Source organism: Lineus longissimus, chromosome 6, assembly GCF_910592395.1.
Source record: "Lineus longissimus chromosome 6, tnLinLong1.2, whole genome shotgun sequence".
NCBI classification, from domain to species: Eukaryota; Metazoa; Nemertea; class Pilidiophora; order Heteronemertea; family Lineidae; genus Lineus; species Lineus longissimus.
In genome coordinates, this window is record NC_088313.1 from 5700022 (window position 1) to 5716212 (window position 16191).

The 16191-nt window shown below is 42.2% G+C and overlaps 2 protein-coding genes across 2 annotated transcripts in view; both read right to left on the reverse strand.

Moving 5' to 3' along the window:
• The window catches only part of LOC135489051 (cytochrome P450 2C42-like), a 50199-nt gene that overhangs the window by 21207 nt on the left and 12801 nt on the right, over positions 1-16191 (reverse strand). The gene's annotated exons all lie outside the window — the stretch shown is intronic.
• Positions 422-3574, reverse strand: LOC135489647 (uncharacterized). Its single transcript, XM_064775087.1, has 4 exons — positions 2474-3574; positions 1805-2027; positions 1122-1502; positions 422-902 (listed from the first exon to the last, which is right to left on the reverse strand). Exons 1-3 carry the CDS (start codon positions 2736-2738, stop codon positions 1424-1426), a joined length of 567 nt encoding a protein of 188 aa, XP_064631157.1. The 5' UTR covers positions 2739-3574; the 3' UTR covers positions 422-902; positions 1122-1423.

Here is a 16191-nt window from a genome sequence, read left to right on the forward strand (position 1 = left end):
GTAGTATAGGGTATAGCTCTATGGAGAAGGTGCCCCAGGCACCTTCTCCATAGAGCTATACATAGGGTATAGCTCTATGGAGAAGGTGCCCCAGGCACCTTCTCCATAGAGCTATACCCTACACTACACTATACGCGAACAATGGCTTCACAAAGGGTGCATGACCATGAAACTATTGTTCGCGTATAGTATAGTATAGGGTATAGCTCTATGGAATAGGTGCCTCAAGGGCACACGTCCCATGGCACGAGTCAAATGTCACGGAATTGTGTTGAAATCGCCAACATCAACAGACTTAGGACAATTATCAATTCTTATTGTGACACAAGTACCGTTGACAAAACACAGAAAAAGACGCAAGTTCGCAAGAAAAGAATATTTAATACTCTACACTAGTCATCAACATCGGAGAGGGGCAAAAACTCGAGACCCTCGCCCTCTTCTTCCTCTTCAACAACTAGATCATTGATGTCTATTTCTACATCATTATTTTGTACTAATCTGCTCGCTTGCCAGGCAAGGCTAACTGCTTCCTCCGTAATTCGACCCCAAGCAAGGCCTATCATACGGAGGACCTCTCGACTGGAAATTGGTGGGCAGGTCCCATCCTCTTCTGTATTGCCCACTTTCCAGGCTTTCCATATTGCCCTTAACCTGCATTTAAATGCATACATGATTGTCAGGTCAAGTGGTTGCACGAGCGATGTACAACCCCCTGGCACATAGTCCATGCGTCCACCAAGGTCCCCAACAGCCTCCTGGAAGCGTTCATATAGGTGGGCCGGGTATCTATCCACAATAAGGATGAATTCTTCTTCATCATTAACAAATTCAACCAGTACAGTTTCTATCCATTGAATCAATGAATCAATTCGTGCCCATCCATTTGGACTTGAAGTTACCTGGAAAGAAATTGAAACTTTTTATAACCCAACGCTTGCGATGAAGAATGGGAGAAAGTAAAACAAGTTTTTGTGCTCAGTGCGGGAATAGGTCGATACCATTGTGAACAATAATGCGTCAGCTATTGTTTACACGATATTCGTTGGACATCATGTAAGGAATACGATATTAATCACAAAGCATTCGTCATTTAACATGGTAGTACAAGCCACACTTACCCGTACATTCTCCGGTGCATGTTCCCTATGTTCTGCTACGACTGCCCCATGTTCAACCAGTCGAGGGAAGTTCACTTCAGCTCGGCCTTTGCTCCCATCAGCCGCAATTAAAAGGGTGACTGTGCATCCTTCCTTCGGGTTTCCTCTCGATGTTTTTATTTCGCCGTCGCGGTTACCTGTGTTATCCATCGAATAATAAAGGGAGAAATCATATCGCACAAATGTCTGGTTCATGTTAAAAAGACGTCGTTTAGAATAGTTCCTCTCTTCCACTCTTCGTTGAACAACATCCCGAAAGTCGGCTACCAGGTGAGCAGCGTTTTCAGGAATTTTCTTAGAATCCCTTGTACATCTTCTATACTTCTATAGCTGATACGATGTCTGAAATATGAAATGATCAGTTTCAAAGAAAAAAGGAAATGCGGATGTGGAAGTAGTTTTAGGTGCTCTAGAAGAAGCCGCATAATGGTACCCCAAAAAAATGAATACCATTGATTATCGATTTGTCCATCACTAGTCGTACTAATGGTTAACGTATGGCTACGCGGTAGAATATGATGAATCAGTGAGGTTGTTGTTTTCAATTACACCCATGCGTAGAAGTAAAATGTAACATTGCACTGTTTATTCACATTTCAGTCAGTGATGTACTTGATGTTCATTTTCTTGACATTTCCCCTTACCTTTTCATAAAATGTTCAAGCCAGTGTGGAGAGGCTCTGAAATCAAAACGCCGAGGTCGAGACATTTCCAACTGCGCCCTCTCATCTCCAGGGATATTGTCCACCCATCGTCGGAAATCCCTATGGGCTTGGTCCTTTAAGTCTTGTGCAGAGACTGACAACCCAAAGTCTCTCCTTCCACGATACCATTCAACTGTGGAATCTTCCATTTCTGGCCAAAGACCTGAAATGATAAAAGGTGTTATTAAGAGCTTCTGTACCACCATTCATGAATGCTGGAGGACAACACATTTTATCAAACCGTTTACATTCACCTTACCCGACCCCCCCCCAAAAAAAAACCTAACAAAATTCAGAGTTCAATCCATGCTGTATACTGTGTACGCATCCACATAAGCCACCTGGCCTGCAAAATTAGGCCTAGGCCAAGGCGAGTACAATACATCGAAGGTAAACAATGACTTATAACCATTTCATTGAATTAACTGTCGGCTGACTTTCGCAAGTGGTCTATTACGAGTGCATACGGTTCGAACCCAGCTTCGGCTCCAAAGTATGGTTCCACTGCAAACTGAGTTGATGCCGAATTTGGTAGGCCTATATGCAGTGACAGTGACATCCCTGTAATTCTAGAGCGTTAGATTCAATAAAAAGGCGGTCGACGCTCACCGTTCCCCAATTGACGGTACCGTATCATCCGTCTTCGCCGTTGACATTCTTCATGTGCACCCCTGATGTCATCCTCGTTACGAATCCAGTGGCGGAATGTATTAACTCGAATGTTACGAAACCTGGCAAAGTCAGCGGGAGTACGCCCTTTGTCGTGTCCTTCAAGATGAGCCAGCCAGTACTCGTCCATATACCGGATATTTTGCTCCAACGAATAGGCCTGGAGTCGGCGCCTTGGAGGCGCAGGATCCACATCCATCGCCATGCAGATACATGCGCAATGTCAGGCGACGAATAAAAAGAAAAAAATAGAATCTCGCCTTGCATTTTAAATTTTAGTCTTCAGACTGTTGAACGCAACTTTCGGAAGCTCAGTCAATGCCATGAATGCGACAAAATTCTGTGTAAAGGCCTCCATACACTGCATGACAAAAGTCATTTTGTGGCTTGTTTCCAAAAAAATGTTGCAATGTGTATATGAGAATGTCTTTTGTCGAAGGTGACTTTTGTAGCAGCTGATTTCTACTTTTGTCATGTAGTGTATGAAGGCCTTTAGGCCTCTCGATGCGATGTCGTAATCATCGTTTATGGGAAACGCCGTGGAAAGAATACCCTGTGCTAGAGAAAGGCCCATTTAACCCTGCGTTCATGTAATACTATTGACAATGGCTATTCAATTGAAATCACTCTGACCCTGGCACCGGTCCGAAAAACTTAGAAAATTTCGATTGACATTTTATCTACGGAGGCTCATCAGGGACCTAAACTATGGAAAACATCTTTGTCATTGTTTCACTCTGTTCCCTCCATCTGACCAGATTTGATTGTCCAAATTGATAGGAATTGCACAATTGGGTAATTTCTCACTGCTTGCATACCTAATATCGCGTATTGCCCCCACGGGCTGCAATGAGCGCTGCAATTCGTCGGGACATGCTTGTAACGAGGCTTTGTATCCTTCGTTGGGGGATTTCGCCCCAAATACGGACAATTGCATCACCAAGGTCGGCAAGGTTCTGAGGCTGAGGGTCCAAATTTTCGAGTTCTCTATGGTCCCACAGGTGCTCTATGGGGTTCATATCCGGGCTGTAAGGAGGCCAGTCCAGACGGTTGACGTCTTGTTCGTGCAAGGAATTGTTCACTATTGCTGCTCTGTGGGGTCTGGCGTTGTCGTCTGCTAGTGTCCAGTTGTTGCCGAAGTGGGCCCTTGCTTCTGGCAGCACGTGATCTCGGAGGATCTCCAAGTAGAAGAGACCGTTTACATTTTGCTCTAGGACGCGGACTGCAGTTTTTCCATGATAATGAATGGCGCCCCAGATATGGACTGAACCACCTCCAAATGGAACACGCAGGCCTACGCAGTCTTCCCGAAGCTGCTCGCCTGGTAATCGACGAACTCTGACCCTGCCATCAACACGGAACAGCAAGAAACTAGAGGGACTCGTCACCAAAGACGATGTGGCGCCACATTTCGTCCGGCACGTCAGCATGCGCTCTCGCCCACAGAAGCCGTCGACGTTTTGCCGCATCTGTCAATTTTGGACAGACTACCTGCCTTCTTGCATGATACCCGGCAGCAATCAGCCTCCGGTTTACCGTTGTCCGACTAGCGTCAACATTATCCAGGTTGTGCCAGTCATTGCGCAGCTGTGTCGTCGTTTTCTTACGATCTGCACGGCAACGACGCAAGAGATGACGGTCGTCTCTTTCATTAGAGATGCGAGGACGACCAGTAGATCTCCCAACGTTAACATAACCGTCCTGTCGCCACTTCGAAATCCACCTTTGCACCGTCCTTTTCGAAAGTCCCATCGCGGTTTTTACAATTATGCCTAATTAATACAATTTCACTTAATGCCAAACGTGTCCAATCTTATGGCCCGTTCACACCAGAACCGCACCGCGGGCCGCGACTGCGACTGACGCGCGTTCACCGCCGCGAAAATAACTTCAATAGATTTTCGATCAAAAGGCCTCACCAAAGGTGCGCGGAAAAAACTCGCTGCCCGAAATAACTTTTGTAGTTATTTTTGCGCGCGCCGCAGCGGTTTTTCTCACTGCGCATGCTCAGTCAGTAAGCGAGTTGAAGAGAGGGTGCGGTCATTTACCGGTATGTTCATCTACACGGCGTCATTTCAGCTATTTCAAATGCTGGACCCCCGGCTGGACAATGCCGAAAGCAAAAGCAAAGCGTTTTGCCCTAGTGGGCGACCAAAGCATGATTTGTTAGTTCTAAAGGAAATTTCGATTTTAGAAGTCGTAAAGAATCAGATTTTGTACGATGAGAGCAACCCAGATCATACAATAATCGATTTTAAGGAGGACGCATGGCAAATAATAGGAAAATGCATTGAAACGGATGGAAATTATGGATTTATTTCCCCTTGAAATGCGCTTACCCGTAACGTTCCACGCGTAAAGCCCGCTCACACCAAAACCGCGCCGACGGCGAAAAATGGCGCGCGTTCACCGCCGCGAAAACAACTTCAATAGATTTTCAATAAACAGGCCACACCTAAAGCCGCGCGGCAAAACTGACGCGCGGTCGCCGCCGCGTCGCCGCCGCGTCGCCGCGTCGCCCCCCCCCCCCCCCGAAGTAACTTTTGTAGTTATTCAGTGCGCTTGCCGCGGTGGTCTTTCTCACTGCGCATGCTCAGTCTGCAGATGGTGTGGAACACCAGCCTCCCTCATAAGTACCACTTTAGAGTATGATACATCATACACTGGCACTTTCACACAACTAATGTACAGGCACCGCTATGTGCGTGTAGTACCGTTGACTGTTCGTTTTAAAGCACCGAGAAAACGTATGTTCGCGATTTCATTTTTATTGTTTCGAATTTATTTTTATCAATTTAATATTTGTCTCAGTGTACGACCAGGAGGGTCGCAGAGAAGAATCCGTGCAACGAAGATGCCCTTGTACCCTTGATACAAGTTTTAGAAGAATAAAATGTTATTATGGCCGAATTTTATTGTAATTGCATAAATCACAGAAATGTGTGATGTGTTGCGTTCACTCTTCATCTTTAAGTTGCAACGATTATTGCACAAACAAATATTTGGTTAATTAATGTGTGGTTCATAAATATTGTTACAAGAAACTGAATGATCGAGTCTTTAATTTCTCTTACCTCAAGCAAATGGCCAGCCGTTCCCTAGTGGTGTTTGCCTCGCGATAATTAGTGTCGGACCTATTTATGTCGTCAGCATCTATGAGAGCAAGGACATGTTCAAAATGCCATGGGGTCATTCTGAAGTACTCAAAGAATTGTCTTCGTAGGAGTACAGACTTTTCACCAAGTGATGATATTCGCCAAGTTTCTTTCTTTTTTGGAATATATCAGGCACCCGAATCGAACGTTGCCCTTTGCGTTTTCTATGCTTTAGATAGGCATAAAATGCCAAAATATCACAGATGTCCTCTTCTGACTCCATTTTGATAACCATATGGACTAATTTCTCGCTTGAAATGTGCGCTTCTCGCAGCGTTTCGCACGTTGGTGTGACCCCTGTGTGACCCATGTATGTGGGCGGAAACCCTTCAGACAGGACGAGTGTCGTAAGTTTGTCTCCGAAAGTAATTAAAGAAAAATGGCTGTTAATGCACTTGATCAAGTGATTACTTTCATGCTGTCATTTACCTACGTTAATAAACCCGGCTTTGGAATCCAGCGGACTGTATCTGTCCTTCAATGCGGGATAACATGTGCGATTGCTCAGGACTGCCAGGCATTCTCCATCATGGGTCATGTTTGTCTCTGGGTTATCCCATTAAACAAAGCAGCATGGAACTGTAGCCAGGGGAAAACTGGAGTGAAATACCGGTATTGGGAAAAAAAGGTATTTTTTCGATTCAGGATGTCTCTTTGTAGTAGAGACAACGTCCACCACAATACATTATGCTTCCACAGTATCGCTCGGTTGAAGAATCAGGTTTAGCGGATGCTGTATAGTCTCGGGGATTACTATTGTATATAAACATCTTTTTAAACTTATTTTTCGTACTCTATTGTCTTAACTGATAACAGTGGACACGAAAAACGAGTTTCTGAGTTTGAGGATTTTCGGAACCAAACAATAATGCATCATTATTTCACGAAGGCCCTTGTTTTTGGTGTCTTGACAGGAGACGCAAGAATAAAAATAACAAATGAATACGAGTTATTGTTTTAACCCTATTTCTTGATCATTGCTTTATGAGGCACTCTTTCTACCCTAAAATAGCTTGCCTAGCTAAATTAGTGCGCGCGTTTTGAGCTGCTTAATTTGTCAAAGTTTTGATAGTATCGTACTCTATTCACGGTCTTCCTTCATTTTATTTTTCATACTTTACTGCAGATGGACTATGAACTAATAACTGTACTACTTCTCACCTCCAGAAATACCAGCACAGCTACAGTCTAAGTATCAAAGGGCAATTTCCGGTCTGGAAATCCAAGTGGCATTACCACTTGAAGCTGAAGTGCGTTGTAGGTATAACTCCCATCCGCGACATAGTGTCGTCTACCCTCAATGTTTATGTCTTTTCGCAAGACGGGAATAAATCGCCCTATGCATTAAAGCATAATTTCTTTGTACCTGAACTCGTGGCCATTGCTGGCGATTATGAAGATGGGATTATCGGTATTTGTCAGCAAGACGCACGCGAGTGGCCAAAGCATGACCTAAGTGCCCTTGCAATAAGTTTGGATGGACGCACTCGTCGACAAATATTGCTACCGTATAAGCAATTCAGGAGTAATCGTGGCCCCAGCAATTCAATATTTAGATACCTCAGGTTTGCAGCTCATAGTAATATAGTCGTTTTTGCAATCACTCATCTTCTTATTTCCAAATCAATCAAAAAGTATGTTACTTTTAGTAACTTGTTCAGTATAAGAAAGCTCGGTATTGTACTTAAACTTGAGTTTTTCAAATCTCTCGAAGGTGAAAAGTATTCACCAGTATTGGTGCATCATATTCCCATCCCGCTTAGTAATCCTCAGTTTGACGCTGAAGGAAATCTTTTCCTGTTTACATTTAAACCTTTCAAAATGACCATAGCTGAAAGAAAACATATGTACAAGAAGACGAGAACGTTTGAATTTGAAGAGAATCGGTTGAGAACTATTATTTATGCCAGGATATTTGGAACCAATATCATTTCCGTTGCTTGGAACAGAACTTATGGCTACTCCTACCGAGAGACTGACGAAGTTTACCCATCCCAAACGTTGTACCATATGTATGAAGCGGATTCGTGCAGGGACAAGTCATCACCAGCAGTTTCCATCAGAAGCAGATTTCGATTAATCTCTAACGTCGTTGGCCAACCTAAGTCTGCCTTTTTCGTCGTCGACAGATCTGGAATAAATCGCCTGATGGTTTGGCCGAAGAAATATAAATTCAGGAAAGGTCATACACCGAGTGCGAACATTTACATCTAACACAAAGAGAAATTTGTACATTATCAATTGGAGTTATAAGAACAATACCAGTCACGATCAGCCACCACGACCATAACTTCCACCTCATGCCGTGCATGCAGAGATCTAGGTAATTGAGCCTGCGTGTTTGAGTGAGGTTAAAGGGTAACTCGTGTCAAATTTCACCATATAATGTTTTAGCTGTTTTTGACAAATGACTACGTCACTTTCTCATAAATCGGTAAGGTTTTTGAATCGAAATGCAAATTTTCTAGAAATTGATGGTTTTAATCCCGCCCGGACGGCTCGCTTCGATGCCGTTGAAATCGCGCTACGCCGACGACGTTTTCGTTGATGACGTCACAACATGAACATTTTCGCGGTCGCGGTGGTTTACATACCCGCGAGAAAAAAAATCTCATTCGCTTATTCACAACTGCCATTGACCATTGACATTCCATCCTGTCCTTACACAATATATACACGATAAGAACTGAAGATTATGGAGAAGAAGAAGGCAAGGGTTGTCGGGTGGCGTTGTCCGGCAAAACTGAAGGTGTTGGGGTTTTCCGCTGGCCTGACCCTATCAAAGAACTGGGCCGTCACCATGAAGTTCAAGGCAAGAGGTCACCAGCCGGTGGTTCCTCCTGATGCTCCGCCGAAACACAACTTCGAGAACCAACTCCAAATTCGTCTGCCGTTGGGGGTCTACCAGCACATTTGGAAAAAATCTCGAAGTAACGAAGTAAGGGAAGGGACGGCCCCTCCCCACAAGTCCACAGTCCTAGTCATTTCATCATAAATTTCCTAAGTCCAACCAGGAAATTCCATCGCTGACGTCATAATAATGGTATTCCTAAAACTATTTTTAGACCTCATTTAATATTCATTAGGTTTTCCTGAGCGTACGCGAACTACTGCGGATATAGCTTCTTCCTAGAGCGAATAGGAAATACTCGACGGTCTGACTTGTTCATGTTGTGACGTCATTACGTCACGTGACTTAGTGCGGGTTTTTCAAAACGTCTTCGGCAGTTGGCCAGTCTGACGCGATTAAAACAGCGATTTTATAATAGATCTAATCAAAAATGGAAAATTTGAGCTTCACATTTGTGATCAACAATTAAAAACGGACGTATTTCCGCAAAGTTGTAAATCACATCATAGTATCACTTTAACATCAACTGCAGTTTTTTGTGGTAGAAAGGAGGTTAATCACATCTTACTCTATTAGATACGCAGTTTGTGTCATCCGCAACTACACTACTTTGTTTTCAATCCCATCTTTGGCACCGGAGGTTCTACTTGAGTGTTTTAACATCTGGAAAACGTGCATTGGTCAGATGAGCGAGGCTGTGTGATAATGAGGATGCGCCACAACTTGGTTTCGAGAAATTTTGTTCATTTTGTAAAGCATATAAGGATGTGAAAGGGTTACCCAATGCACATTGTTGTATGAAATTGATATCTGAGTGATGTCATTTTTTCGGAGGTTTCGGCTGCAGATCACATGGTGTTTTTTTGTTGTTGTTGGTAGAACCACGTGGTGTGAAAATACATGTAGTCACTTTACTCAGAGTCTTTCAAATAAAACGAAAGACTCTAATTTACTATAGTTATAGCAACAGCGAAACAACGTAATTTACCTTACAATGCTGAACCAAAACCTTGCTATAGTACATCTGAAGTTTGGTATACATGTAGTGTACTTTCTACTGTTTTTTTTTGTTTTGGAATAAAAATTATATCATACTTATTTAAGGTAGCGTTAATAGTTAGCTACTGATGGCCAACGTGAAGTAATAGAAGACTCCGAGGTTGTCCCCCACAACAAGATTAAACGAAAAATTTGATGATTTACCCTCATTTTAGATCAAAATCCGACGATTTACCATCATTTTAGGTCTTATTTTCCGACTTTCCATGATCAAATGGGACATTTGACCCTGCAGTCTGCTATTACTCAAACTTTTAGTCGAAAAACACCTCATTCCTCAAACCTAAAATTCTCAAAAAACGTACCAAAAACGTACCAAATCAGCCGCAAAACCTAAAAAGCCCAAAAAACATATAAAAAAAGGACCAAAAACCGCCACTTTTCATTTCTCCGAAAACGTACCAAATCAGGCTCCAAAACCATTTCCAGCCCCCCCAAAAAAAATCTCCTGGTTATCGCTAATCTTGCAATATCACCGACTTTTCCAACAAAACACACCTAAGTCAGATATTTCACTAAAAACCCAACACCTATCACTCAACAGTAATATCAAAGGTGAAAATTCTCTCAACAACAGAAACTTGACCTCTATGGATGTGTGACTCAATCTACCTGGTGGGACTCGCCATCTCCAGGAATGTACCTAGGGGATTTCCCCAAAGTAGTTTCACTTCTCACATTCAAAGCTAACACCTTCCTGAGAAGTAGTTTTCCAAGTTAAACCAAGTGGCAATCTCTTAAAGGATGGTAGAGGATTTACTAGACCCAGTGCATCCCCGCTTACAACGCGAAATAGCTTTATCATCTTTCACTTGATCTTAACAAATGAAACATCTCCGGAAAGGTCATGACGAGGACTATCACTAACCACCCTTAAAAATGTTATAGGGGGCGTCACTGTTGAAATAACTGGCATAATTAATGTAAACTTTGACAGCTCATAACTCTCCTATTTCTTGTTCTATCTTCACAAACGAAATATCATTGGAAAGATCGCGACGAGGACTATCAGCTACACTACGTGGCACCAAATCTTCGCCACTTTCATTCCATGATTGTAAGATTAGAAACACCTTGAAATTGAGGGACCTTCTCCAGCGGGTGCCGACGCTCCACAGTTTTTTCAACACGGTGTGGTTTCCTTCTTAATTGGATCACGTGTCTTGAACTGTCTGCAGAATTGCAGCAACCAGTGCCGTTGAAATGACAACCCACAAACAATTAACGTTAACCCCGGATGTGGTAACTGGTTCACTTACCTCATCTGATTGAGAGGGTTTGCGAAGCCTTCGGTGGAAGTTCTTTAAGAAGTTTACCATTAATAAGATCTCTCTTGCGTTTTTAAGATCATTCGAACGACGTCCCGATTCTCTCGACCAAGCGAGCTGTTTCTCCGATCTTTTTCTTTTTGGGAGTATTGTAACCTTCAGATCATCATTTAGAGAATCCTTAGGAGAATCATTAGGAGAATCCTTCAGAGTGAAATTTGTTCACCTTTCTCGTGGTTCACGGGTGTCGAGATCTCTGGCATTTATATCTGGTAAATTCGAGCTTGTGCAATTACTAAGTGTAATAAGACTAATTGTGGCCACAGCCATCGAATTTCCCATTTTTAAACTCAGAACACCTGTCCACCTTTCCAATTCATTCATCACGATATACACTGTTGGGCAAAATGGTTGTCACCCCTGCGATGGCAGTATGATTTCATATCCATTTTTAATTTATTTTGATATGGTAAACATTAATGAGTGGAAACTTTGCAGTTGTACACACATGGTATTAGCGGGTGTTTTTGGACCACAAACTTGCACATGTTTGCCATCAATTGCTTATTAGTTGACATTTCATCTACGGAGGCTCATCAGGGACCTAAACTATGGAAAACATCTTTGTCATTGTTTCACTCTGTTCTCTCCATCTGACCAGATTTGATTGTCCAAATTGATAGGAATTGCACAATTGGGTAATTTCTCACTGCTTGCATACCTAATATCGCGTATTGCCCCCACGGGCTGCAATGAGCGCTGCAATTCGTCGGGACATGCTTGTAACGAGGCTTTGTATCCTTCGTTGGGGGATTTCGCCCCAAATACGGACAATTGCATCACCAAGGTCGGCAAGGTTCTGAGGCTGAGGGTTCAAATTTTCGAGTTCTGTGCCGATATGGTCCCACAGGTGCTCTATGGGGTTCATATCCGGGCTGTAAGGAGGCCAGTCCAGACGGCTGACGTCTTGTTCGTGCAAGAAATTTTTCACTATTGCTGCTCTGTGGGGTCTGGCGTTGTCGTCTGCTAGTGTCCAGTTGTTGCCTAAGTGGGCCCTTGCTTCAGGCAGCACGTGATCTCGGATGATCTCCAAGTAGAGGAGACCGTTTACATTTTGCTCTAGGACGCGGACTGCAGTTTTTCCATGATAATGAATGGCGCCCCAGATATTGACTGAACCACCTCCAAATGGAATACGCAGGCCTACACAGTCTTCCCGAGGCTGCTCGCCTGGTAATCGACGAACTCTGACCCTGCCATCAACACGGAACAGCAAGAAACGGGACTCGTCACCAAAGACGATGTGGCGCCACATTTCGTCCGGCACGTTAGCATGCGCTCTCGCCCACAGAAGCCGTCGACGTTTCGCCGCATCTGTCAATTTTAGACAGACTACCTGCCTTCTTGCATGATACCCGGCAGCAATCAGCCTACGGTTTACCGTTGTCCGACTAGCGTCAACATTATCCAGGTTGTGCCAGTCATTGCGCAGCTGTGTCGTCGTTTTCTTACGATCTGCACGGCAACGACGCAAGAGATGACGGTCGTTTCTTTCATTAGAGATGCGAGGACGACCAGTAGATCTCCCAACGTTAACATTACCGTCCTGTCCCCACTTCGAAATCCACCTTTGCACCGTCCTTTTCGAAAGTCCCATCACTTCGGCGATGGCGCCCGGACCTTGCCCGCTGCGCCACCTACCAATGGTCTCACCTCGCTGAATTTGGCTGTACGGGCCGGGCATGACAAGTTCTGCATTGGCTGGTCAAGAAAATCCAACAGGATTGCGTTGGTTAATAGGAGAATGCACGAACACGTAGTCGGCTGTGGACTGGGCATAGGACGGAAAGGACATGGTCAGCAGAAACACTCCTTTTATAGTGTCTTATCACATTACACGACTGCCATACCCTGTGACGAAATTGAATTAGGTCACTCATGTCAATTTCAATCTAAGAATGAAAGAAACCTGACCATGATTGTGGAGAAATATGGATATAAACCTGAAACTCACAATTTTCTATAGGGGTGACAACCATTTTGCCCAACAGTGTAATTTTAAGCAGCGAATGGTGTTGAAAAAAATCCACAATGTAATCAGTTTTAAACAGAGAAAGTGGTTGGGAAAATATATTGATTTCAACACGAAACAGAGTATGGGTGGCTAAAACAGACTTTTGAAAGACTTCTTCAAATTAATGAACAACGCTTTCTATGGAAAAACCTGTGAAAACAAAAGGAAAAGGAAGGATGTTGTGTTGGTCACAAACCACGACGTTGCTTTGAGGATGCACGCCAATCCTAAGTTCGACTCGGAAGTTATATTCGATGAGGAATTGGTTGCAATTCTGATGAGAAAAACAAGTATGGTGTTCGATAAACCAATTTACATTGGGGCTACAGTTCTAGAACTGTCCAAGTTATTAATGTGCAATTTCTACTACGAGACTCTGCCACACCACATTTCGGTGAGAAAAACATAGACTTACTCTATCTTGATACTGACAGTTTTGTCTTAAAGTTAAAGACTGATGATTTAACGAAGGACCTGACAACTCTTAAGGAACATTTTGATTTCATTAACTATCCAAAAGACCACACCCGATGTATGACAATAGCATGGTGAAAGTTCCGGGGTGTTTTAAAGACGAGTTGGCGGGGGATGAAATAACAGAATTTATTGCTTTAAAAAGTAAGATGTATGCCTACAGAACTAAATCCTCCGAGTTCAAGGGAATAAGTAGCAATGTGGTGAAAACCAATATTTCATTCGATGACTACTACAGTTCGTTCGTTGATAGAAAAACATGGTAACATGATATGAGGGTGTTAAGATCTGATAAGCACAGTACGTTTGTGGATGAGGTTAATCAACGCAGTTTAAATCCATTCGATGATAAGAGATATATTTTAGACGATGGAATTTCAACGGTTCTAGGTAATAAAGGTACAGGAAAAAAAGGTACAGGAAAAAAGGTACGGAAATAAAGGTACAGGAAATAAAAGTACAAGAAATAAAAGTACTGGAAATAAAGGTACCGGAAAAAAAGGTACTGGAAATAAAGGTACACAAAATGGCATAAATAGGTAAAAAAAGGTACACAAAGGTGGCGCATCTGGCATCCTACCTTGCATTTCACATTAAGATTTTTCGCCAATTTCCCTATATAGCTTGTTTTTGGTCTTAAATCTAATAATTTGTCTGTTAAGACCTAATTGGCCAGGCAAATTCTAAATTGGGTCCAGTTCTATGATGAATGTTATTTGATTAATTGCAAGTTAATGAGTTTAATGCGAAACAACATAGAATGAGTTTAATCATATTCAGATTTATGTCCAGGGGTTGCTGATAGAACTCCTCCTTACAGTTCAACTTTAAATCACATGGTTTCTTGTGCAATACATGGTTTCTTGTGCAATATTTCTATTCTCTTAGTTTACAATGTCTTCACCACATTATTGGAAAAAAGGGATTCCAGTTGGACTAATTACTGATCCGCCCCTGATAAGAATATGACACGAGTATTTTAAAATTTAAAAGAACATGTTGAAGGTCAGCTCCCCCAACTTCTTCCATAACAAAATTGTCCGCAATGTATTAAACTATTTTAAGGCACCACCTTAGTCACAGAAGAAGGAAAATGGGCAAGAAAAGAAAAAGGCATAGGCCGAATCTGAACCAGTTGAAGAACATAAGATTCTAAAAAAATTGTGTACTTTTTTACCTATTTATGCCATTTTGTGTACCTTTATTTCCAGTACCTTTTTTTCCGGTACCTTTATTTCCAGTATTTTTATTTCCTGTACTTTTATTTCCTGTATCATGTAGGAGCCAGTTTTTGCGGGTCTTATCACCAAGTGCAGATTTACTAGCTTCCAGCGATTCCATACACGCAAAAGCTTATTTATTACGAAATTTGAGATCAATAACGAAATATCTGGGGTGCTGCGTGGATGTTTTAAGCGTGAATTAATCTTGAAATCGCTCACTGAAAGATCGATGCAGACCAAAACAAATCCGAAGCGGCTCCCCATTTTCGCGGGTATTGCGCATGCGCGACTGATTGTTGTGTTTCTGTGTGTAGTGCATGATCCTAGGTATTGACCCAGTGTTTTGAACGTAATTAGAGAATTGCTTGCCTGTTTAGGACGCATTTTGGGCGCTTTCTTTGCGGAACGAAATGAAAATCAAAAATCAGAAAATTTCTTCTCTGGAAACGAAGTGACGCGCGAGAAAACGGGAAAAAACGGGTTTTCGCGAAATTGGGGATGACTCGAAATTTGGGAGCAGCACCATACCTTTATTTCCGTACCTTTTTTCCTGTACCGTTATTACCGTATACCAATTTCAACAGTACCATATGGGCACCACACTATAAGTGAGTAAAACGTCTGTTTGATAAAAAAAATAGTTAATAAATGGGACAGCAAAAAGGGAAACAAGCAGTGAAACCAACAGTGAAACCAACAGTGAAACCAACAGTGAAACAAATTGAAAGCACGAAAGGGGTCTCAGATGTGGTAGTTGTGCCAGGACCACTAAATGAATGGAGAAACTATAATGGGAAAAATATGCTGGAATTAATGAACAAAAAACGGAAACATAGATTTTCAGTTGATGGCATTGGAAACAGCTTTTAGAAATAATCACACAGCAGATCCTAAAAAACAATTATTTCGGAAAGAAGTATTTTCTCAACACATCAGATCTTTTTGCAATTGCACTTGCACTTTAGGAATTTAAATCGTAAGCAGATTCAGAAGTTAGAGGATGCATTTTCCAAGCACTATACAGTTATGTGTGATACTGGTAAACTCCCTGATTTTATAATTTATCTTCAAACAGACCCAAAAGTTTGTTATGGAAGAATGCAAGAAAGAAACCGTGGAAAAGAAAATTCTATTACTTTAGAGTACCTGCAACATCTTCACAATCTTCACGAAAATCTATTCATTGAAGAACCGTGGGACTTCCGGGGGAAAATTATTGTTTTTAATGGGAATGAAAGAGCTGAAGATGTTAGAAAGGAATTTATTAACTTCGTACAAACTCTTAAATCCAAATACTGTGTAAAATGTGAAACCAGAAAACCTTATGATTATTATTTTAAGAATCGTAAATCTGCAGATGAGTTACAAGGTTACTGTATCGATTGTAGTCGAGAAAATTGTAAGAGTTATATGAGAGAAAAATACAAAGACCCAAAGTTTGATGAACTTCAAAAAATGCGTAATTCTATGAGTCATGCTGAAACAGAATCTGCACTTAAAAATTATATTTGTTGAACTAAACAGTTTTTTAATGTTTGGTTGGATTGGCAGAAA